At 42.7% G+C, this 22952-nt stretch overlaps 1 protein-coding gene across 2 annotated transcripts in view; it reads right to left on the bottom strand.

The window, feature by feature from the left end:
• Positions 1-17573, bottom strand: part of USP24 (ubiquitin specific peptidase 24) — a 125560-nt gene extending 107987 nt beyond the window's left edge. For both annotated transcript variants that reach the window (XM_080922047.1, XM_080922048.1), the window contains exon 1: positions 16807-17573. In XM_080922047.1, the coding sequence (XP_080778173.1) occupies positions 16807-17121 (315 nt within the window). In that variant the 5' untranslated portion in view covers positions 17122-17573. The remainder of the gene's footprint in view (positions 1-16806) is intronic.
• Between the last annotated feature and the right edge of the window lie 5379 nt (positions 17574-22952).

Raw genomic sequence — 22952 nt, 5'->3', positions numbered from 1 at the left:
ACATCAGTACAGTGAGAAAAATCACAATATGTAAAAGTTTCGGTTCAAATTCAAGAAGGGACTTCTAGCAGAGGCAGAGGGAAGGAATAAGAGGCTACACTGTGTAATGGAAGGTTATACTTGATGAAGCCTTACTGACAGCTATTAATAAAGTAATTAACAACATACTGGGTATGTCTTAGAGGTCTTAGAGGGCTTGGCCAACCACAAGGCTGTTAAGTCTACTTTATAGAGAACAGACAAGTGCAGGGTCAAACTGACAACACTAGCAATGTCATGGATTAACTCCTAAGGTCAATCAATGAATTAAGAGAAGGCAATGCAATAGAAGGCGGCAAGGGAGAGTAGTTAGGAGAAAAGCCTTTTGCAGACAAGGAATCACAATGCAGCACATCATGCTTTAAAGCTGACTTTTTAAAGTAACAGCCAAGATTTCGCTAATTTGCCGTTTTATTTTTTCAGTTATTAACAGACAGAATCTAGGTCAAATGTTTTAAACATGATAATACTGTCCCAAGTAATCTTTCAAAACGCTTAATTTCAAATTTACAAACATATACAATCTCACAGATAGTATTTTTGATATGCTCTATGTTTGGTATATAGACAACACAAAAATAGTTTAAAAGAGCAGGAGACACAGAAACTTTGTGAGGAAGGGTATATTTAAGATGACCTACAGTTAAATACTTCCTCATTTTACAAAGAAATACATGGCTATGCAGTTGGCTCTAACGCTCAAGAGGCTAAGGCAGGAGGATTGCCGCAAACTGAAGGCCAAAGTTGAGTCTGATGATGCAGGCTTTAATGCCAGTGCTTGGGAGGCTGAGGCAGGAAGATTATTATACACTTGAGGCCAGCCTGAATCACAATGAGAGGGCTGGCCTTAAAAAAGATAAAATAAAAAAGACATTTAAAAAAGTAAACAATATCCATCCAAGGAGGTAAGAGGAAGATTTTTTTCTCTTGATTTTGATAATGAGACAAAAGTTACTGTCCTCTAAGTGATAAGATTTGACACACCAAGATCTATATGGTCCCTTCCAGCCCTGAGACAAATCTTCTACTTTAATCCCTAAAGTTTTAACACAAAACTTTATTTGCTGGCATAAGGGAAGGAGTGCCAGGAAACAGCTCTGTGAAGTTTTCTGTTTTGTAAGGAATATTTTGTTATGTAGCTTTGATACTTTGATCCAGATTATAATCACTGTGCATTGGGTAAATGAGAAGTAATGTTGCATCATGTCTGACCTTTGACCCTTAGTGAATGCTTAGAATTCCTTTACTATAGACCTGTTCTAGATGTTAACCAAATAAAGCCCAGAGTGATGAAAAGCAAATAGGACTTGCTTGTCATCCACTGCTGACGCTTGTGGGCCTCTCTGCACACATATTGTAAACTACTGTTTCCATGGCACAAAGGGTTAGATTTGGCCTGCACCACTGCAATAGGAACTGAGTGCTAGCTATTCACCAAATACATAACATTCTGTCAAAAACAAACATTTGTTTGTGTGTGTTAAGACTGAAGCATCAATGATCTGTTGCTACAATAATTCACCAGAACATTTCAAAATGAGGCATGAACTGAGAGAAGTAAATCACACAACATGAAAATAACATTGTCAAAGTATTTTTGGTTAGCATTTCAACATAAAGCATACCACAAAAATCAAAATAGGAATAATTAGCCAGAGCCAACTTGAAGCAGCCTCTGCAAAGGCTTTCATCCACAGGGTTGCTGCTATGCCTCTCCAGCAAGTCTCCCAAACATTCCCAATATCTATCCAGCTCTAAATGACTTTTTTGTATTATCAAGGATTTTTGAGATCAAACATTGGTTCCTATCCAGATGTGGTGGCTTACACTTCTAATCCAGCACTTGGGAAGGTAGGTAGGTGGATAGCCACAATATGAGAACCCATCTTTAAGAAAAACAGAAACAAAAGCAACAACATCAACAAAAACCAAACAGACAATGGGTCATGCACTCTGGGAGACAGACAGATAGATCTCTGAGTTCAAGATCAGCATGGTCTACACAGTACGTTCCAGATCAGTCAGGGCTACATAGTAAACCCTGTCTATGTAAAAAATAAACTGCTTTATTTTTTTATGCTTTTAGGAAAAATAAATGGCATTATTCTTTTATGACAGTAGTTGGAAAAAATACCAACCCATGAATATTAAACATTCAACAAATAAGTAAATAAAAATTCTGTACATGGCAATAAAGAATTTCCCTTAAAAAATTGATTCCTGGCAATGGATACCACTGCAGATAAATTATATCACAAAAAATTCTAAGGCACTACCCAAATTCTTTTGATCAATCTATATTTCTTCATATTTAACTCATAGTTTTAAAGTCTCCAGCTGTTAAAAATAAAATATAACTTATTATACTTTGAACATAAAAAATTGACCAGGCTCAAAGCTGTAATAAAGAAGTGTAGTGTTAATTCTATGATCACCTTAACTGGATTAAGAAATGTCTAGGGTACAGGGAAGCACAGCTCTATGCTGTGATGCTGGAGAACGAACTAAAAGGAGAACCTGGTGGGATGTGGGCAACAGCACCCCTGGCTGGGGTCTGTAGATGAAAACAAAAACAGTAGAAAAGCAACTCCGTCCTTTTCTCTGCTTCCTGATCAGATAAAAAGTGTGGCCTCCCACCTCATCCCCGATGCCATTGCCTTCCTTACATGACAGACTATGCCCTCTCCAACCCTGAGACAAAATAAATTCTTCCTTTTAAACTGCCTTTGTTGGGTCTCCATCATAGCAATGACAAAAGTACTATATGTAATTTCTGCATCCCAATACATAGTACTAAAAGGGGACTATATCTAATTTCTGCATCCCAATACCTATCTCGGTGTATAGCATACACAGTAACTTCTGGCCAATCTGAATGGCTAGTTTTAGCAAAGCTGGTATTAACTATTCTGCTGTTCTGATATTTCAATATAGTACATGTCATTTATCAATCAGATGTGATCAAAACCACTATTTAATAGACACCTATGATTTTTATTCAGAGAACTCTTTCTATTTAATAAAAATAACAGAAACAGCTGTCTGTTCTTTTAAATATACAGTCACTGTATGTAAAGGACCAAAAGAATCAGGTGATTAGAATCCTAAAAACTGCAGGCAGACCCTACCAATGACTTAATTCTAACACTGCTAGGCCACTACCTGTGCTATCAGTGTCTACTGCGTTCCTCTGTAATCTATCCTTTACCTTAAAGCAAACCTCTGAATATGGCTGTCTCAGAATACGGTCACAGTCGTTTCAAAAGCTGGCAGGTAGATAAGACAGAGATCAATCAGAACACACAGCAATAACTAGGAGAACAAAATGCCGAGATGCTGGGGAGGGACCCGAGTAGGCAAGCGCAGGAGGGTGAGCAGAGCAGAAAGACAAACTATAAGTGCTGCTCATGCTCAGGCTTGATATGGATAAATCCTGTGGAATCAGTTTTCTTATGGTTAGGAATAACAAGAAAGCAAACACTGGAAACACAAATATTTGGTAAAATAGTTCCTGTGACAGCTAATTTTTACTGTTAACTTGACTAGATCTATAATCAACCAAAAGGTAAGCTTCTTGGCCTGCCTGTGAGGTGTTATGACCTCCCTGAAACATGGCAGCAGAGACAAGAGCTTTGTGATGCTTGTTTTCACTCCTTGTTAGTCTGTCGGCACTCCTTCCTGGTAACAGAGCCAGCTTCCTGGGGCTTCCAAAACAAACTGAAGACCAATAGCACTCCAGGACTCCACCAGCCTTCAGTGCCAGATTGAGACTGAGTCTGTTCTAGCATTACGCCTCTCAGTCGCTCCAGTGTGAGACAGCCACTGCCAGACTACATAGACTATACTATCTGCGAAAGCCAACCAAATACATCTTTGATGTGTGTGTGTGTGTGTGTGTGTGTGTGTGTGTGTGTGTGTGTGTGTGTATCACTTAGATGATATATGATAGATATATCAAAGTATGTTAGATAAAAACCAAGAAAACCTTTTTATACTTAATTTTCCTCAGAAGTCATTTGAGCAATTTTAGAGTCTGCTTAAGAAGTGTTAAGTGCTTTAGACTTTTTAACTACTTTCATTTTAATGGAAAGACAGTAAAGTTTACTTGTCTGTATTTTAATGTTTATTTAGATTTAATAAAACCTATAGGTCATTAGAAGCTCATCAAAGAAAATTTTAATTAAAAATATCAGCCTCATTATCCAAAAATAACAGCATATAAATATTTTAGCATTAGCTTATTTTAAATATTGCATATATATTTATATGTGCGGTAGTTTGAGTAGGTATGGCCCCCAAAGACTCATGTATTTAAATGCTTTCCCAGAGGGATGGTATTAGGAGATATGGCCTTGTTGAAGTCGGTGTGGCCTTCTTAGGGGAAGTGTGTCACTGTCAAGGTGGGCTTTAAGGTCCTACATACTCAAGCTATGAGCCAGTGTGACAGTCTCCTGCTGCCTAGGTATTAAGATTTAGAATTCTTGGCTCTTCTACCACCATGTTTGCCTATAAGCTGCCATGCTTCCAGACATGATAATGAACGAAACCTCTGAAACTATAAACCAGCCCCAGTTAAATGTTTTCCTTCACAAGAGTTGCCTTGGTCATGGCATCTCCTCACACAATAAAACCTTAAGACAACAAATAAGCACGACGGTTCTACAGTTTCTAACTTCTCACATAGATCAATAAATGAAAGAAATTTAAACGGCATGGTGGTACACACCTATAATCTCAGCACTTGGGAGGTAAAAGCAGAAGCATCAAGAATTCAAGGCTAGCCTGAGTTACACAGCAAGTGTGAGGCCTGCCTGAGAACCTGAGGCTACATGAGACCCTTTCTCCAAAGGGAGTGGGGAGAAAAAGAGAAGGTGAGAAAAAAAAAAAAAGCCATAAATTGTCCAAGTTGCATGCATGTGTGTTTGGGAGAGGTTGGCATCGGTGTCTTTCTCAGTCACTTTCTACCGTCCATAATATCTTATGATACAGAGTCTCTCACTAAATGTGCAGCTCACCTACTCAGCTACACTAGCCAGCCGTTGAGCGTCAGGGATCTGCCTGTTTCTGCTTTCAATACTGACTTTATGTGATGAGTTGCTAATCTAATGTAAACTTGAAACAAGCTAGAATTATCTGAAAGGAGAAAACCTCAATTGAGAAAATACCTCCATAAGACCTGGCTATAAAGCATTTTTTAAAATTAGCAATGATGTGGGTGGTGGCACCCCTGGGCTGGTAGTCCTGAGTTCTTTAAAAAAAAAAAAAGTCATGGGGAGCAAGCCAGAAAGCAGTATCCCTCCATGGCCTACCTTCAGGTTCCTGTCCTGCTTGAGTTCCTGCCCTCACTGCTTTTGACAATTATGAACATTATATGGAACTGTGAGTAAAATAAACCTTTTCCTCCCCAAGTTGCTTTTGGTTGTGATGTTTCAAAACAGCATCAGAAACCCAAACTAAGTCATGTGGGTTCTAGGAATGAAAGCTTAGGTCTTCATGATTTCATGTGCATTAGTTATTCTTGATAAAAACACGATGACCAAGACAACTTACAGAAGAGTTTATTTGGGCTCACTGTTCCAGAGGTAAAGTCTGTGTGGCATGGAGACATGGCAGCAGGCAGCAGGAATGGTGGCTGGAGCAGGATGCTGAAAGTTCACATTTTTACCTTAAGCTCAAAGCATGATGTGTTGATTTGAATAGGAATGGCTCCCATAGACTCATGTGTTTGAATGTTTGGCCCATAGAGAGTGACACTATTAGGTGTGTCCTTGTTGGAATAGGTATAGCGTTGGAGGAAATATGTCAGTGTGTGGGTGGCCTTTGAGGTCCTCTGCTTAAGCTGCACCCAGTGTGGAAAGAGGCTTCCTCCTAGCTGCCTGAGGATACCAGTCTTCTCCTGGTTGCATTTGGAACAAGATATAGAACTCTCAGCTCCTCCAGTAACATACCTGCCTAGATGCTGCCATGTTTCACATCTTGATAATAATGGACTGAACCTCTGAAACTATAAGCCATCCCCAATTAAATGATGCCCTTTTACAAGAGTTGGCTTGGTCGTGGTGCCTCTTTGCAGAGATGGAAACCCTAACTAAGATACAAGGGCAGCAAATTGGAAGTAGTTGGAGTTTTTTACACTCAAAGCCTACCCACAGAAGTAGTAACACAAATTCCTCTAGCCTGGCTATACCTTCTAAACATCTACAATCAGTGTCACAAATAGAGATCAAGTATTCATATGGATATGACTATAGGGACATTTCTTACTCAAACCACCACACATGGCACAAACTTACTGACTGAGCCATCTCTTCATTCTTTGGGGAGAACTAAGATGCAGAAAGATAAACGAACCTGCCCAATATGGTGGGTTGAATAGGAATAGCCCTCAAAGACTCATGTGTTTGAATGCTTGGCCATATTAGGAGGTGTGGTCTTATTAAGGTGTGGTCTTGTTAAAGAAAGTGTGTCATTGTAGAGGCAAGTTTTAAGTCTTAAATGTGCAAGCTATATCCAGTGTGAAACACATACAGAGTCTCCATCTGCTGTCTACTGATCATATCTCTATGTAGCCTTAATTATCCTGGAACTCTCTAGATCAGGTTAGCTTGGAACTCAATAGAGATTGTCCTGCTTCTACCTCCCAAGTGCTGGGATTAAAGGTGTGTACCACCATTCCTGGAAATATCTGCCTTTTCAAGGACATTTCATGTATGTGTTTGTTTGCATCTATGTATGTATGTGTATGTGTTTGCATCTAAGTATGTATGGTGTGTGTGTGTATATATATATATGTGTGTGTATATACATATATTCATATATGAAGATATATATATATATATCTTCTTGCCTCTAAAGCCCCTGCAGCATCAGAGTTTTCATTTGATTCCCTGATGCATGGTGGAGTTGGAGGTTATAGTAATAAATGCAACAGGCCTGAGGCCCGGTTCTACCCTTTCCTTCCTAGGGACATTGGCCCAGTCATTTCCCTTCACTGAGCTTCAGCTTCTCCAGTCATACATGAGTGAGCTAGGAAAGACTTCTGATTGCCAATGTTTTTAGTAATTATTTTGTTCAATAAAAGTTACATGACAACCAATCATGTGACAGAAGCAATAGTGTTCCTCCTGTTGAAAAAGGCTCATGCTCTTTATAAATAAAACCCTTGAGGAAATTCTAGACTCTGTTCTGTGAAATATTAATTCCATGTTGACAGTGATACAAGTGTCTGAGATAAAGAAGGGAAGAGGAGAGCCAGCAAAGCTCCACGGATGATTTACCTATTAAAGTTCTTGGGGTCTTGACCATAGTAACATGGTTAATATATAGCTGGGGAAAGGGCGAAGTAGACAACCTAACACACACACACATACATACACACACACACACACACACACACACACACACACACACACGCACATCATAATATATGTGCAACTTAATATATAGTTGGGGAAATGGCGAAGTAGACAACCTAACACACACACACACACACACACACACACACACACACACACACACCATAATTAATATATAGTTGGGGAAATGGTGATGTAGACAAGTTTTCTCATTTTTTGAGTCTTATCATGTAGCACAGTGTAGTGGTTTGAATAAATATGGCCCCCATGGACTCATGTGTTTCAATGCTTGTCCCATAGAGAGTGGCACTATTAGTAGATATGGACTTGTTGGAATGGGTGTGTCCTTGTTGGAGGAAGTATGTCACTATGGAGGTGGGCTTTGAGATCTCCGATGTTCAAGCTGTGCTGAGTGTGACACACAGTCTCCTTCTGCTACCTATGAATCAAGATATAGAACTCTTGGCTTCTCCAGCACCAAGTCTGCCTATACTCTACAATGTTCCCACCATGATGATAATGGACTAAACCTCTGAAACTGTAAGTCAGTACTAATTAAATGTTCTGTTTTCTAAGATTGCCATGATCATAGTGTCTCTTCACAGCAATGGAAATCCTAAGACATCCAGCAACATAGCAAACAAGCAAGAAAGCAAGCAAAGAACCCAGAACAGAAAACAGTCTCCCAAATCCCTGATTTAATATTAAAGTACCTTTGGACCTTTAATTTCTGTCCGTCCACTAACTTATTTCCCTATCCAACCAAACATCAGCCAGGGGCACTGCAGATAAAACACACATATAGAAACACCTTTTGCACTAAAACTTCATCATCAACAGTACTTAGTGCTTGCACACTATGTAGTGGGAGAATGGAGCAGTGTAAAAATTTGTGCACTTCATAAAATATGGTCCAGAGCTAACCTTGAAGAATGAATCAGTGTTAGCCAGAAAAGGGAAGCATGTAGTGGGAAGGCAGATGGGAGAAACCTACAAAGGAATAGGAAGGTAAGAGAGAAAAATCAAGTAACAGGAAAACCCTGGAATAAAAGACTAGATTTTACCCAGAGGAGATAAGGGTCTATAGATCCTTCTGACCAAGGTTATGATTGAAGCTTGACTAGTAGAAAGATCCTTCTAGTGCCACACACAGAATCTCAGAGAAACATGCAGAGAAGAGGCAGGAATGGGAACCAGAGCAGAGAGGGAAAGGAGCATGCACTTAAACAGCACAGGCCCGGCGGCACTGGCTCTCTCTCGTAGCTGGAGTTCCAGTGTTGGGAGCCTTGAGTTATGGGTGCTGGCATCCAAACTCTAGTCTTCCAGCTTGAGCAGAAGAGCACTGAACCGCTAAGCCATCCCTCCAACCCTGACAGCAGGAGTCAACAGAAAGGAGAGGGAGGGGCTACAATGACTGAGACAACCAACAGGGCCTTACCTTTTGTAGCTGGAATACTTTCCTATTTCTGAGATAGCAAAACTTACTTTAAATTGTTTCTAAATGCCTTGCTGTTCATTCCCAAGTGTAAATCTTAAAGTGCAATTCAATTTCCAGCTGAAACTGACAAGATGCACTGAAAAGCATGAAGGAAAAAGGCATTCTTTCTCTCAGTAAGTTGGGGGTCTGACAGCACAGGTCACAGACTCCGCAAAGTGGCTGCCGTGAAATGTCTGGCCAATAATCTTGATTTAGTTTCTAAAGTCATTTTGAAGACCTACTGATAAAGATTATAACTGTCATGTTGAATTTTATTATTTCAAAAATATTTCTGATATAAACTCATGTGAAAGCATGCCAAGTAAAGTCAACTGAAGGTCACAAAATGGGTTAATAGTATGGGACAGCAAACTTCAACAGGACAACTGAGCTTCCCTTCCAAGTGGGAAGAAGATGGTAGGTAACTAAGATCTACTTATTTGCAAGAGGACAGTCAAGTCTGAGACTCAGCCTCAGGAAAATGGTCCTCAAATCTTCCTATCAGGGCTAAAGTACCTTCATTTCTAAACAATTATCTAACTGAAATTTTGATTTAATTGTTGAAATTTGGTCTGTTCCTATGTAATGTAATGCTAAATTCTGTAGGTTTTGTTGTGAAAACCTTGTTGCTTGATTTGAAGCTATTAGTTAAATAAAATTGACTACAGCTGACTGAATTACTGGAGAAATTAGAGGTAGGTGGGTTTTGAGTTACCTGGTTGGAGGTAGAGAAGAGAGAGAAGTGAGGGGAGACCAGGAGAAGGGTGGGGGGTAGGACATGATCCCCAAAATGAGGGGAAAGAGACCATGAGCACGTACGTGGTCAGGAGAAACAGCACGTATCTGGAGTATACATCACTGTGGAGGTAGCTAGGCCAGCAATTACAAGAGTAGATTACCCCCAGTAATTGTCAAAGTCAAATAAAATTACCATAGTCAGGTCTCATCTTTGTAAGCTAGTTGGGAATAAGTCTAAATTGGCTGTACTACACTAGAACAATAAAAACAAGAGTATAGCTTTATAATCCATAAATTAGATTCAAGGAATCTCTAAAAACAAGAAAATTTCCTTTCACACAGAGGAAGAGAGAAAATCATAAACCATCAATGGTGGGAACAAAGTTTCTCACTGTTAGACAAAATTATGAACATGAAAATGGTCATATATTTTGATAAAAATTCACCACAGACATTATAAACAATATCAGCCACTACCAATGTGAGCTTAACAAAAAAAAAAAAAAAAATGTATGCAAAAAACTTGTATGAAACAGATGTGACTGAAAACTGTGGCAATGCTCAGCAATAAAAGTTCCTATGCAAACAATGAGAATGAGAAATACAAGCTTTAAAATGAAACCAATGCTCTCAAAAAGGCACAAAACAGTCCTAAAAACGAACAATTTTCTTGGTTGACTATTTGCAGTTTACTCAGACTGGACTGTCTTATCTGAATTCTCTAGATGTCTGAAGCTTATTTGTTCAATGCTCTAAACTTTTTTAAGATTTATTTTTATTTTATGCAAATATGTGTTTTGACTGCATGATTGTGTTTAAACCACATGCATCCCTGGTGACCAGAGACAGGAAGAAGGTGTTAGATCCCCTGGAAGTAGAGTTAAGCACAGCTGTTTTTAAATGAACATGAGTGCTGAGCCATCTCTCCAGGCCCACAACCCAAAACTGTTAAAATATATTGCACATTTCTAATCTCAAAGCACACTGAAATGCCCTTTGGCTTGTGACATCATTATAAATGCATACCTTCTCTTAAGGTTATGATGCACACAAAGGTGTTTCAAATCACCCTACGGAAACTAGCCTGCTTTTAAGGTTTCCTTTCTTCTGTAACTAAGGGACTACAGACACTTCTTACCACAGTCCCAGGTACCTTCTTCTTAGAGCAAACCACCTCACGAGAAAACTATGCTGAAATTCGGGAACAGGAACAAGCGGAGGCAATGGAACACCTGTCATGAAGGCAGGGTGGGATAAGCTAGATGGTAGCTTTGCCTGTCCTCTCAGCACTCCAGAAGAGGAGACTGCACAGAGGGTGGAGGCCAGCCTAAGCTACAGAAAACCCTGTCTCAAAAGTCAAAACCAAAAAGCCATTCATACAAATACCACCACTAAAGTGAAAGGGGAAATGTTTCTATGAGCAGCAGGGGTGAGGTACAGCAAGAAGGACAGAGGAGGGCTGGGGAGGGCAGTGAGGGAGCAAGTAAGCACAAAGTATAATGGTGTCTCTGAGAAAATGTCTCCTCGTATTCTAATCAAAAAACAAATAAATGAAACAATAAAGTCTAAACACAAATGAGTAAATCTATGTACTTTAGTGCAGTAAATTTCTTTGGTCTCCCAAATATGAAAATTTTCCTAGAAAACTTATCTCTGGCTTTGAAAGATTCTATTAAACTTTTTTTTTGACACTATTAAAACTGAAAATTTTTCAGTGCTAAAAGGGAAGTTTGGCAGTTAAAAGCATGCACTGCTCTTACAGAGAAACTGTAACTGCCTTCACAGAATCTAATACACCTAGCCTTTGCAGTCTCCTAAACTTTTGTGTATACACACACACACACACACACACACACACACACACACACAATTTGAGAAGCAACCCTAAAAGTGTATAAGTACACTGATATATTTTCCTAATAAAAGTTGAAACCAATCAAACCCACCACAGTTCCCAGGGACTTCACAGAGAGGCCCATGGCTCCAGTTGCATATGCAGCAGAGGATAGCATTTTCTGGCATCAATGGGAGGAGAGGCCTTTAGTCCATTGAAGGCTCAAAGGCTGTTTTCCAGTGTAGAGGAATGCCAATGTGCTGAGGTGGGAGAGGGTGGTTAGGAGAGGGAGCACCTTCATGGAAGCAATGGGAGGGGGAGGAGAGGGAGGGAAAGAGGAAGATGGGATTGGGGGAAGTGGATAACATCTAAAATGTAAATACAGAGACTATCCAATTAAAAAAAAAAGTTGAAACCTTGCAAGGCCTGGTGATATAGGCCTTTAATTCCAGCACTGGGAGGGCCAGCAAGCCAGCTCAGCAGGTAAAAACCAGATAGAAGCCTCACAAACTAGGTTCAATTGCCAGAACTCACATAAAAAGCTGGGTGTTGGGTCAGCAGTGAAAAGCATTTGTTGCTCTTGTACAGGACCCAGATTTGGTTTCCACATGGGGGTTCACAATCATCTGTAACTCCAACTCCAAGGGATGTGGTGCCTTTTTTTGGCCTCTGTGGGCACCACGTACACATGCCATGTCTATATATACAGCCAAACAAACATTTTTTCATGTGCAATTTATACACGAAGTAAAAAATAAAAAATTTTAAAGCTGGATATGGTAGTGTAATTTTTGTGATCTCTGAATTCCTACAGCAGGATGGAAGGCAGAGACAGGCGAATGTCCCAGAGGCTCATGGGACAGTCAGCCAGAGGTACTCAGTTCACCAGCAGAATCCAGAGACTATCTCTACAAAGTAAAACAATTTCAAACACAAATACACAGGCACAGACAGACACACACACACCTCTAAATAAACAAATAATTGAAAATAATCTTGAAAGAAAATAAGAGTGTAAACAAAAAGTGAGAATCCAGCCCTTCCATGCACTCACTCAACAATTCCCCAAGGAACTCCATAATGATCACAGAGAAATGTTTTCTTCAAAAACCAGGCTATCCTGACTCATCTTTCAGACTCTTAATTTCTCTTTCATCTACTTTCAACTGATCTGCGGATTTTTGTTTCCTCAAACTTTTACATGATTTTTTAAAATGTATCAAATCACATAGTAAGGCAAACTACAGATCACATATCCAAATCACTGTTAACTAAAATGTATATCATTTGATATTGATACTAAAACATAGTAAGACTTATATTTTAGGAAAAAAAATTGATTTTAATATAAGCCTCATGTACAGCTGGGGCAGGGAAAGAAATGGGACAAATTAGAAGAACTACCTGTCAATGTGACATTAACTTCTGTTTTACATGTTCTATATGAGAGGACCAACTTAACCAGAAAACAAAACCAAACAAAGCAAGGAATTCTTGCAAATACTTCTGACATAATACTTCCAAGGAATGTCACACTCAATAAAAGCAAAACATAAAATTGACAATTACTTGTCTGATTAGCATATGAAATGATTATTTCAGAGTATTAATGAATAAAACTAGGCAGCTAAGAAAAGTTAATTCTCTAGTCAATGTAAAACTCCTTTCAAAACCTTTTAGTATTCACTAAAGACAAAATTAAAATGGGAAAGGTCTATTTCTAAGCTGCCAAGGATACCTGACTCCCTGGGCAAGACTACAAGGGCCAACTCCAGAGCTCTGTGGAGAACAGAACTGTGGAACGGCTGTCAGCAGTGGCCAAAGGGGCACTGGGTTTACTTTGGCCACAGTAAATGCTTCCCGAAGTGGGGATTTTAAAGCTGGTGAGAAGTTATTTAGAGCAGTTGTGAGATATCACACTCTTTAATAATAGAACAGACTACCTATGTGCCATGGATTCCTTCTGGAATAATGCCATTCATTCAAAATCAAAACCAAAAGGATTCTTCAGAGTCCCTTCCAGACCCAAAGACCAAGAACCACTTCTACCCCCACATCCAACAACACTAGCACGAACAAAACAGCCTCCTTTGCAAGGCAATACCTTCACTTAACTGAAGACCACTACCAAGGGTTTTTTATAGTCTGTGTGTTTTATGGGCTATCTAAAAGCAACCCCTTGCACTTACTGAAAAGCAACTTTTACTTTTCAAGTTGTTTAATGTTTAATGCAAGTTCTAATTACAAAAGGGCCCCAAATCACCAAACTGATTCTAGCTACATGACCTTGGTAAGTCACTTCATATAAAACAAGAGCCTAAACGTAAGATGATCAGAATGCAAGCTGTTCTGTTGGCCACTCTACCCCCTGCCAGGGGACAGGGAAGGCATGAAATGTTTATGACTGACAGAACCACTGCTGTCTCAAAACACATATATACAAATAGAACCATTTCTATCATTTTTCTGCCACAATTTTTTATCCATGTGCTAAGGACAGAACCCAAGGTTCCAAGTACACTAAACATATTTTATCACTAAGCTGTATCCCCTGCTTCAAAAACTAATTTATCTCAAAAAAAAAAAAAAAAAAAATGTCTAAAGGACCCTGAAAATAGGATATCCTTATGCAGAAAGCAGACACACATGTATGTTAAGATACAATAGTCTGCTTTTAGAAATAGGGAAATCAGACATAGCGGGCAATCACCACTGTGTTCACTCTAGTTGCTTCCCTTGGACTCCTTACTGCACGGTTTCTTTTTCCTATGAAAGGGAAGCATCTAGTTCTACTAGCTGCCTCTGCAGAGACAACTTCCCTTTGAGACCTGAAAGGCTACATCTATAAAGCGATGTAGTATAAATACTCAACTAGGTATTAATTTCTAAAGTCTGTGCTTAAAAAAAAAAAGATTGTGCAATCATTCTACCCACTAATGCAGCCTTGATTGATACAGCACTCACAACCCTGGACTCAACGGGTACCCCCCCCATTCACCTCTTTCCAAATGCTCTCCTTTCCCTTGCCATCTACACTGGACCAAAGGAATTCAATCGGAAAACCATCCCATGGACACAAGTAAAGGCACCCTGGCTTCTGATGCCAGAGACCTGGATTGGGATGTAGGTTCTGCTACTAACTGCATACCTAAAATGGTGGTGTAGTAACTATTTCACTGAGGATTAGTAAAATGTACAATTGCTAACCCACAGCCCCACCGCATCCCTTTCAGAAGCCCCAGTTTCAAGGGTACCATACACGATGATTTTTAAAACTGCGATAATATTGTTATCACACTCCTGGTGTGGTATCAGAAGGTGGCCTATGCTCAGCCAGCATACAGCAAAGGCAGCCCTAATCAGCCCTCTTCAACTCTATTAGGTAAGAGTACAGCCTCCCATAGCCCCAAGCCTTAAAAGATAAGATTCCAAGGATTTTCTTGAAAGCACACACTCTCGGTCTGATGTTCAACTCAAAGAAGCTACTCCAGAGTGCTCCAACTTCAAGGTATGGAACGTAAGTTAATGTTAAGGTGCCACAAGTATTTTAACTTACTTTGTTTTTTAGTCATAGGAGATTAAAAGCAGAAACAGAAAACAAAATCTCTCACATACTGAAAACATGCTGAGCTCTGTAGACATGTATAAACATGTTCGAAAGAAGTGACAGTTTTCTTGATTTCTAAATAGACCAAGACTGGATATGGGGGGGGAGGGGGGCTGGTGTCTTAAAATGTCACACTTAAGAATCATCACTTTAAGACCAGGTGGTGGTGGCACAGGCCTTTAACCCCAGCACTTGGGAGGCAGAAGCTGGAAAACCTGAGTTCAAGGCCAGCCTGGTCTTTCAGGACAGTCAGAACCACACAGACAAACCCTGTCTCAGAAAAACTCAAACAAACAAAATAGTCAATTACACATAGAATTTTAAAATTCCCCAAAGGAGAAATTACAGCCTTTACTTTCCCGACCAAGGAAGGGCACAGCTGAGCTACTGTTATCAGGGGACTTCCGGCTGGAGCAAGCAGGCAAAAACACCAGACTGAGAAACTGCTGCAAACACACACAGAAAAAAAATCAGGTGTCTCAGCTTAGAAATTACCCAAATGAATTTCTCTAAGAACACAAGCCTACTTACTAATTTGAGATCTGCTGCTCTGTAACCAGACTAAGCCAAGCTGCTACCTTGGACCCTAAAATACACTATCCGAAGGAAAGCACAAAAATTTCTGCCACGAGCTGCCATTTCCTACAAATTAATGCTAAGCACTATGGCTTCTGGGTGATTCTTGTTTTGGCAAGCTTGTCAGCCTCTCCCATGCTCTTTGCTCAGTGTGAACCAAACACTAAAAGGCACAGTTTCACTACTTAAGATCTGAGGTATCTGAGCGAACGCACTAGACTTCCTTCTCTGGACTCCAGTCCCATGTATTTCTCCTCTCTAGTCTATGCCCCCGCCTCCATGTTAACCTCTCTAAGGCTACACCCCCTTTCCTCAGTCTAATTTCCCCTCTTCAGTGACCATACTGCCCTTATCCAGGCCATGTCCCAGCTTCGACCCCCCATTCTTTATCTCGTCGCTGTCTGGTCCTTCCTTTGCTCCTACTTCTGCTCAGGCTCCTCAGTTATCCTTTATCAGTCCTATTCCACTACTTGTCCTAGTACCTGACCTTAGCCAAGCCCATCCTTCCAATCCAGACATTAAAACTGCCAAACCTGCTCCTCTACCTTGTATTCATTCCTACCATTCCTGGTCGTGCGTGCCTAGGCCCTTCCTCGTTTCAGACCCTGTCCTCTTTCTAATGGTTGGCTTAAAAACCTAAACCCTACTCCTAACCCCACTAGTCCCTCTTGTGTGACCCGGCAAAGGCCTCTGCTCTGGTAGGCCTATAGCAAGCACTATTTCTGGCTCTCAACTGGTACCTATCCCAATCCTTCACTGAAATCTAGTGTCGCAAACACTCTGGTGCACTGGGACTTCAGTTTTGACACCTGATATTCATGTCCTTCCCATTTCCCAGGCCACGCGAATTTGGAAATGTGGACCCTCCTCCCCATCCTTCCAGGGATTCCTGCCCACTGCATAGACTCAGCAGGTAGCCTATGGGACCCCTCCAGAGCCCAGAACTGTATCCCTAACTCCATGCGGGAATATTCCTCCCCCAAGGCCCCTTCTCCCCATGTGACCCCAGTCTAGTGACCCCGATCTCTGACCAGAGCTGGTTTTCTATTATCTCTGTGTCCCGAGTTTCATTACAGCCCCCGCCCAAGAGTCCCGCTGCGAGCCGGGCAGGCTACGGTCCCCGGTCCACCGGACTCCAGCGCGGCGGCCTCTCCCGCGAGGTCAGGACAACCCCACTCACCTCCGCGTCCACTACCTCGTGGTAGGCGGGCGGGGGGTCGAAGCCGCCACCACCTCCCGTGCTCCCGCCGCGGGAAGGCCCGCTGCCGTCCCCGCCGCCGTCGCCCCGTGGGCCGCCGCCGGGCCCCGGACTGGGGCCGCCGCTATCCATGGGCTCGTAGCCGCCGTAGTCGAGGCCCGGCCGCTCGTTGGTGAGCAGCGCCACGGCCTCGTTGATGTCGTTCTTGGCCAGGCGCAGGGCCTTGCGGATGGTGGCCGGGTCCGAGAAGCCCATGCACAGCAGCGTGGTCATGTGCTGCTCTTCCTCCGATTCCATGGCTCGGGCCTCGGAGCCGCGCCGGCCGGCGTGCAGCGAAGCTGCGGCTCCCCGGCCTGGCGGGCGGTGCCGCGCTGCCTCGGCGCCGGCCGGGTCCCCGGGAGGGCCCCTGCGCTCCTGCGCCGCGCGCTCCGCGGCCGCCGGGCCAGGGTTAGGTGCGCGCGTGGGCGCCGCGAGCCGAGCTGGGGTGGTGGGGCGCTCAGGCGCGGCCGGCCGGCCCAGCCCTGCGCGCCGCCATGTTGGCCTGCTCCTCCTCTTGGCGGAGCCGCGCCTCCGCTCCCGGAAGCAGCACGAGCGGCGCTCGGGCGGCCGTCCCCGGGCTCGGGCTGCGGGGAGCGGCGCTAGTGTTGGATTTGTCTGGTTCTCCGAGTCCAGAGCCAGGGAGGGGCGTGCGCGGAGCGTGTCTGAGGTGAGAGGCCGCGGCGCGCAGAGCGAGCACGAGAGTCCTCCGCCCGCGCCTCCCGCCCACCCCTTCCCGGGCAACAGGTTCCCTCCGGGACGGGAGGGGCGGGCGCGGAACGGCTCGCTGGCGGCGGCCCTGAGGTTCCCCCGGCCGATCGGGCCCTGGAGATCTGACGCCACTCGTGTCCCATCGCGGGCGACTCCACCCGTCGCCTCCGGAACCCTGCTCGGTTCTCCTGAAGTGACCTGCGGCCCGAGGAAAGTGACCCCACGCGCCGCCGAAGCCCCCTCTTTGCCGCCCGCGGTCGCGGGTGCCGGGATCCGCACGACCAGCGTCCGCTCACACCTTGGCCTCGACCCTCCAGCCTTCTCTGGAGACCCCTAGACCTTGAACTCCCACTCCTGACTGAATCTTCCCAACCACACTGACCACCTGTCCCACCAAACGTGATAAACTTTACCTAATACTTTTCAGCCGAAATCCATGGAAAATCTAAAATGCATCCCCCGCCTCCCAACCCGATATAGAAATCCTAGTGCTCTGTATGAAAACATCAGAAAATGCGAACTGTATTCCGTCCTATCAACACAGATACTTGGGAACATTCTGGGTGTCTACTCCCATCCTGATTCTGATTACCAGCCATGTTTCTACTAAAATCTTTGGCTCAGATGTCCGTCTGTCTTTGGGGCTCACCTCTGTTTCTGTTCCAGCTTTTGTCTAGCTCCTTGCCTCCTATTTTCACCTCGGCATTGGCATTCCCATGGCCTTTGCCCTTTTATCAGTGTTCTCTTCCAAGATCCTGGTTCCTTTTCCTTCTCGCATACTTGCTTATTAGTTCGTCTCCTGTGGTCTTCGTCCTGCTTTATTCTTGAACCCCAGATCCACCAACCTTTCTTTCTCACACCGTTAAGACATTTCTGATGGCTCAACAGTCAGGCCTTCACACACCCTAAATCTGAAATTATTGACAGCATGCAGGACTTTCTCTGCATTCTCTGCGAGCATCTTTCCCCTTAGATCCTGGTGGCTTCTTGCCCGGTGACTTGACAGTTTATAAACAATTTACAGGGTGAATTTATCGTGTGTGTGTGTGTGTGTGTGTGTGTGTGTGTGTGTGTGTGTGTGTGTGGTTTCTATTGTTCTTACTAAAGGCTAAGTAGGTCATGCTTTGGTAACAAAATAGACATCATTTAGGTTTTTATTTAAGTTCTGGGGTGTCAGTGAAGTGTTAAGTGCATATAATAGATAAAGACCAAAGTAGTCTAACTTGAGGTAAGCAGCCTGTCACACACCAACACTATAGGTCAGGACACCTGTAATCCCAGCACTCTAGAAGCTAAGCCAGAGGGACCTCCAGTTCAGAATAGCTGGAACGACATAGCAAGACCTAGTGAACCGTTTACCAAGACAGGCACTGCTGGTGCTGGTGCTACCACAGGGGAACAGACCATTTAATGATGGAAAACGAAATGAAAGCATTCCATTTTACCCCGGGTCTGCAGAGTTAAGTCAACAGCTAAATTACTAAATGAGTTAGCCACAACAACAACAAAAAATTGCTTCCTACTAAGATTGGAGATAGAACCGAAGAGGTAGTGAGACAGAGCCAGCCCATTCAGATGGCACATGAAACGACTCTCATCGGCAGTGGCAGGCTCACAGAGCATGACAGAGGAAGCTGGGCTTCGTTAGCTAGAGGAGGAAGCAGAAAAGGAAACAGAAAAACAGTCTGTGATGAGAACTGGAAAGGAGCCACGAAAGCCTACCCTCCCCCGTCCCCCCCCCCCCCAAAAAAAAAAAAAAATAGATCCGGGAGTGACCGAAAAGCCAGAATTGTTTGAAGATGCAACTGCACCGCCAGGATTTTTTGCATTCTTTTTAAAAGTAAGTCTTGTTGAGTAAGCTGGGTGTGGTGGCTCACCTCTGTGACCCCACCATGAAGGCTGAGATAGGAGATTCAAGGTCATCTTCAGCTGCCCAGTAAGTCTGAAAGCCATTCTGAGCTTCAGGACACCTAGTCCCAAAGGAAAGTATCTTGTTAAATTGGGGAAGTATACATGTGTCTTATTCATGTTTTCATTTACGTTTTTATTTTAATTGCAGAAAGCCCAGAAAAAAAAAAAACTTTAAAGAAATTTAATTATAGCTGGGCATGGTGGTTTAAGTCTTTAAGCCCAGCATTTGGGAAGCAGAGGCAGGCAGATCTCTGTGAGTTCGAGATCAGCCTGGTCTACAAATAGAGTTTCAGGACAACCAGGGCTATTATACAGAAAAACCCTGTCTCATAAAACAAAGCAACAACAACAAAAACATTACACCTGTTTTACACATATCTTCTTCAGAAACCTAAAGAGAAAAGGTACCTACGACTAGAAATAAGGTATGATGGAGTATCTTAAGGATATGAAGGGCTCTAACAGTCGTTTTTACCGTCTGGACTCAGACATGCGTGAGCGAACACACAGCTCCTGGCCTTTTGAACTTATTGCCTCTAAAGGGAGATGGTCATAAATAAGCCATGATAGATACTTTGGCAGAATTTCTTACTCTCCACCGTAAGAGCAGATTTCTCACCCTCCAGAGAGAAATTTCGAAGGCCTGGGCGTCTCGAAAGGAAATGACATCTTAACTAAAGTATGAAAGGAAGCAGGCAAACCAAGAATGGGCGTGAGGAGAAAGTCCCAGGCGACAGAAACAGCGTGTGCAAGTGTCCTGAGGCGCATGAGAGGAAAGCAAGACAGGCACTGAAAACCAGGGAGCTATGGAGTTCTGGAAGCAAGAGAAGGAGAGAGGAAGCTACCAAAGTACACAGACACTAGGTCCCAGGAGGCTGTATGAACTGGAGGTTTCATTCTGACAGAATATAAAACGTGTACCCCGAAAACACAGATGCTGCTGCTTAGGAAGATGGACCTAGGGTGGCCGCTTTAAGACAAGGAGCTGAGCTGAGTTTTGTTCTCTCACCTATTACACAACTCTTAATTTTGTTCCTGTGCCATCGTCCCAGTGCTGAGAGCCAGGGCCTTGAACCTTCGGAGCAAGCGCTCTGCACCAAGAGCTCTAGCTGGTCCTTACGCCCATTCTCTCTGGGACTTTCCCTTTGATGTATCTAAATATGCTTCTCTTTATGTCTGTCTTCAGTGAGGTCTGTAGAGTTTCTGACTATGTGGCTTGAAGTCTCAGGAAATTGCTGTTCTTCGTTATTGTATTAAGACAGTCTCGTGCGTATAGCCCAGGATAACCTCAAACTTGTGAACCTGCAGCCTCGGTATCCTGAGTGTTAGCATTGAAGTGTGCCATTGCGTATGACTGGATATTATTTCTTCACATATTTCTATTTAATTCTCCCCCTTCTCCTCCCTCCATCCTTCCCCCGGATTCCTCCCCCTCCCCCCGCTGTCCATCCCCATCCCTTCCTCACGAGACTTCAGTTACATACACCTTCTATCCTTCATTACTGTCTCTCTGTCACTCCCTGCCTCAGTCTAGATACTTTCTTTGATTTTCTGTTCTAATTCACAGATTTTCTTCAGCGGTGTCTTTTCTGTGAAACTGTCCACTGTGTTCTTAATTTAATTACTGAATATATAAATCCTCTTTCCGTTTGTTTGTTGAGACGGGGTCTCTCTATGTAGTCCTGGATATCCTTGAACTTGCTATTTAGACCAGACTGGCCTTGAGCTCACAGAGATCCTCCTGCCTCTGCCTCCCAAGTACTGGGTTTAAAGGCATGCAATATATATGTTCTTAAATTTCACTTAAATTTTTTATGGATTCTGTAATTTTATATTTAATTCCTTGAAATATTAGTCACAGTTATTTTATAATCTGTGCCTGATAATATCCATAGCTGAGTCTCCCTTAGGTCTCTTTCAGTTGTCTGATTTTCTTCTTGTCCTTATATGCTTGTAAGCACAATATCATTCTTGTTTATTTATTTTAAAACTGACGTTTCTTAAACACTACAGAGATTATTTTTGTGTTTGTTTTGCCTCAGGCAGGTAATTGGAGTTAGAGGTGATTTTTTAAAATGGTGTATATTTATTACTGTTTTTAATTATGTGTGTGTATGTATGGGTGAGTGTGTGGAATCTGTGCATGTGAGTACAGGTGTCCCTGGAGACCAGAGGCATCAGATCTTCCCAGAGTATGTGGTTGTGAACCTCCTAATGTGCGTGCTAGAAACCGAAGGCTTTTCAGGTCTTCTTTATGCTTCTTTGTGCCTGCTGAGCCCAATGGTGCTGCTTTTAAAAACCTGAACCTGTTTTTAGGTTCTTTTTTTGTTCCCGTTTTAATTGTTTATTAGTGTATTTAAATCACCTCAATATTTGTGGCTTAAAACAGTGATTTGTTATTCTAATTGTGTGGGTTGGTGGAACAGTTTTTTATCCCAATCGATGTTGTACCTACATACATAACACATAAGTCTTTCTTAAAACAACACCTCTACTTCCAATTACCAGTCAGAGGTAAAGTAAATACACAAAATATTTCTGTAGTTTTTAAGATATAATAAATACCCCAAACAAACAAAAACTCCACTGCTGGGCTACAAATATACAAGAAGAGACAAGAGGAAAATCATACATAGAAACACTTCTGACGCTAAAGTCCATTCATCTTAGAGCCTGGCTGGGAATCTCCAAGGCTTTCCACATGACCCCTCCTTTAGCATAATGTCCATCCTGCAGGCCTTATGGCTTGTCTCTCCCTTGGAATGACTTTGACTTAAGTCTGAAGGCTAGATCCTAAAATACAAGCCCCAGTGAGCAAGAGTATATAAAATCTCTCTGTTTTAGAAAGATTTAGTGTTGTCATTTGTGCATGCATGTGTGTGTGCCCATGTGTGTGTGTGCATGTAAATAAATGCCACATTAGTGTGGGTGCCAGTGGAGGCCAGAAGAGTGTCAGGCTCCTGAAGCTGGAGAACATGCTTATGAGCTGGGTTGGTGCTAAATGACATATTTGGGACGTCTGGAAGAACAGCAAGCATGCTTAACTGAACTTATCTCTCAAGCCCCTTGTATCTCTCTTTACACGACCTTTACGGATATACCATTGATCAAAACAGATCTCAAGACCACACCCAAAACCACAGTGAAGAAGACTTTCTAAAGGTAGAAATTTCAGAAGCCCTGGCCCATTGTGGGTGACCACCAATGTAGCATATTACTATACTCACTGAAATGATAGGGTGTTCTCTTCAGTGATCCTTGATCTCCAGTTGGTCATCATAGCCCAGTAAGATCATCCAATCTTCTCTGAGCTGAGATCGAGAGTCAAGGAATATATCAAAGCAGTGTCAAATGATTGACAGGTGTAGTCTCATGTGCCTTGTTTCTCTCTGCAATTTGGCCCTTCAGGTTCTCACTGACTTGAAAACTTCGCAGACTCATCAAACGTAGTTCCTGTATTCTTCCCAGGT

Source organism: Micromys minutus (genome assembly GCF_963924665.1).
Source record: "Micromys minutus genome assembly, chromosome: 9".
Taxonomy (NCBI): domain Eukaryota; kingdom Metazoa; phylum Chordata; class Mammalia; order Rodentia; family Muridae; genus Micromys; species Micromys minutus.
This window is presented reverse-complemented; position numbering and strand designations above follow the sequence as displayed.